Source organism: Parasteatoda tepidariorum, unplaced genomic scaffold, assembly GCF_043381705.1.
Source record: "Parasteatoda tepidariorum isolate YZ-2023 unplaced genomic scaffold, CAS_Ptep_4.0 HiC_scaffold_2040, whole genome shotgun sequence".
Classification (NCBI taxonomy): Eukaryota; Metazoa; Arthropoda; class Arachnida; order Araneae; family Theridiidae; genus Parasteatoda; species Parasteatoda tepidariorum.
In genome coordinates, this window is record NW_027261518.1 from 1 (window position 1) to 2,953 (window position 2,953).

Below are 2,953 nucleotides of genomic sequence, written 5' to 3' on the forward strand. Positions count from 1 at the left end.
AAACTTAAAAGTGTAAATTTAAATTACCGATTTTTTTTTATTATTTTTCAAAAAACAAATATTTAAATTTTTTTTCCATTTTGTTCAGATTCCGGCCGCGGGCCGCAGATCGAGGGTTGGCGGGCCGCATTTGGCCCGCGGGCCGCAGGTTGAGCACCCCTATACTAAAGTAATTCTTCCAGAAGATAGCGGTACAGCAATAAATTAAAAATTCACTAGGATCGGTGCTTTTCGAAATTGATTTGTAGTGAAAAATATGATTATTTTTAACAGTGAAATCTTGTCAGTAAAGAAAGCGCTAAATTTGATTTCCATTTACTTTAGTGAAGGGAAATACTGATTGATATTATCATAATTACTGCAGATTATTTTGGGGGAATGAAAGTGTTATTAAATTTCATTTATTGTTTTTAATTTCTTGAAACAACTTTTACCAGTGTTTATATTTATCTAAAAAATAATGTTGATTTTATAATGGTATTTATTTCGATATGTACTTTTGTTCAAATAGTAATAAATTATTGAAATATGTTCTGATCCCAAAAGTAATAGGTGTTTAAATAACAATAATATTTATTGACTTTGATAAAAAATGCTACTAAATTTTTTTCTCATCTTTGATATTTAAACTGATACTATTTTTTATGGATTGAGCTTAATCACATTGTTAAACAGATTTCTTCATTTTTACAATTTGAAAATATCTTTAAAATTTATTACAATTATTGAAATTTTTTTTCTTAGGAAATTGATTATTTTGTAAGTCTTTTGTAATGTTTGAAGGAATTATTTATTTTATTGCTGATATGTTACAATTCATATGATTTTTTGATTGTATATTTTTCCTACCTCTAAATGTAATATTTAATTAATGAAATGTAATATTTAATTAATGAAATCTATTTTTAATGTTTGAATGCCCAAGTAGAGGTAAAAATAATAAATTAAATATGGAAGAGTCCTATAGTGTAATAACTGATTCAAATAATTTGGTTATTGAATTAAGTACTAGTTCTCAAAATTTAAATCTAAATAAAGTGGAAGAAAAACCAGACATATTAATGTATGAGCCTGACATTGGTGTACAGTTCACAGCCCGGGGATTTTAAATATTCTAATTAAATGAAAGATTCCTAGAGATTCTAAACTAAATGAAGAGTGAAAAATTAATAATTTTCAAAAAATCATAAAAGGTTCAGCTTTGAAATTAATTATAAATAACTGTGTAAATTGCGATTCTTTTCACGAAATATTCAAAACTTTTCAAAAGCATTTTTCACCTCCATTTCGCTTTAATGATTTTCATAATGTGAAACTTTTCGGCTCAGCAAAGGACCCACACTTAATTTACCAAAAAGGTAGAGTTAGAGGTTGAAAATTAAATTTAAGTAATGAGCCTATTATTTATTTGATTATTTACATTACGAGGGTTTGTCTATAATAGGATTGCCCCCAGAAATTAAGATTAACGTTTGGTTCTATAAGAACCCAAAACCCTAATTGAATGGCTCCCAATTCCAAATTATTCATGGTATTTCTACTTTCTTATCCCAAGATGAAAATAAACGAAGTGATAGAACCAAAATATAGTGGATATAAACAATAATTTCAAGGCTGGACACCAAGACCGCCATACATTAAGAACTTAGCTCAAATTATTATAATAATTCACACCAAAATTAACATTTTCCCAGGCCAAGTCAAAATTTTAATCAACCATCCCAAAGACCCAGATTTCATAAAGTAACAAATTTAATAAAAATAAACAACAAACAAGCTATTTTGCCCAGGCTTTCCAGGAGCTACCTCCTAAACAATGTAAATATTGTGATAAGTTAAGAATCACCAATGCCTATCATTGGGACCAAAATTGTGTAAACAAACAAAATTTCTTTACTGCTGAGAATCAAATCCAGCATAAACAAAAAAGAAAACAATGAAAATGACAAACACCTGATTGTGACTAATAAAACTATCATGTTAAATGTCCAAAAAGAAAAAACTTTATAAATGTAAAGCAAACAAAAGGTAATTTGCAACTTAACCAAACTTGCACTTTAAATTTAAAAATGGGAAATGTAGCTAGGTCAGTTGAATTTTATATTTTAAATAATGATTTACTTTATGCGATTTTGGGTTTAAAAGTTTGTATTAGATTTCAACAAGTAATTGATTGTATTAAACAGGTTGTAATGCAAAATCAGAAAAAAATGATAACTTTTTCTGATTATAAAAAAGCAACTCGTTTTTGTACATTTCTCCTGAAATCCTGGTTAATGACTGCAATAGTGAAATTGATAAATAAAAATAAAAGATCAAACTCTTCAATTTGCTAGTAGCACGCTACTATAGAATTTTTTTTTTACGATATTACAATTGTGTTACAATTTTTATCACCTGTACAAAAGTGTGTTTTTTATATTCATATTACTTTTATACATTGATTGTTAAGATTAAAAATTTTATTCTTTTCATGTTAATTGTGCTTCTAACATAGGAAAGTATTGCAAATAGATCCCTGTGCCTGTCTGTCTTGTAATATTTCATAGGTTTCTTTTTTTTATATTTAAATTGCAACCAAAATGAGAAATACAAGTAATATAAGTCATAGTAAAAAAAAAGTACAAAAAGGCGTACCTTTGCACTTACCTTAATTTTTTTTCCACTTTCAGATGCATCCCAGATTTCAACTTTCACAACTTCGCCAGCTTTATAATTCCACTAATCAACAAATGAAAAAAGAATATGCTTCATTAAAAAGCCATAATAAATCATGCAAAATGAAAATTTAATTCACTAAGTGTTACAGTCTCTAGATATATAGTTTTTTTTTTATTGAGTAAACATTTTATTAGGCATGGCAGTACTCATGGAACTTTTAACTAAACAAAACTAATTCTTCTGTAGTACTTTTCAATACATAGTAAGCATTTTTCACCTCCATTTCGCTTTA

General features: G+C 27.2%; 1 protein-coding gene across 1 annotated transcript in view; it reads right to left on the reverse strand.

Annotated features, from left to right (window-relative positions):
• Positions 1-2,649: 2,649 nt before the first annotated feature.
• LOC122273027 (uncharacterized) overlaps positions 2,650-2,953 on the reverse strand; it is a gene marked incomplete at its 3' end in the record, with an annotated part of 6,588 nt that continues 6,284 nt past the window's right edge. Inside the window, exon 3 of the mRNA XM_071188530.1 lies at positions 2,650-2,721. Coding sequence (XP_071044631.1) covers positions 2,650-2,721 — 72 coding nt within the window. The remainder of the gene's footprint in view (positions 2,722-2,953) is intronic.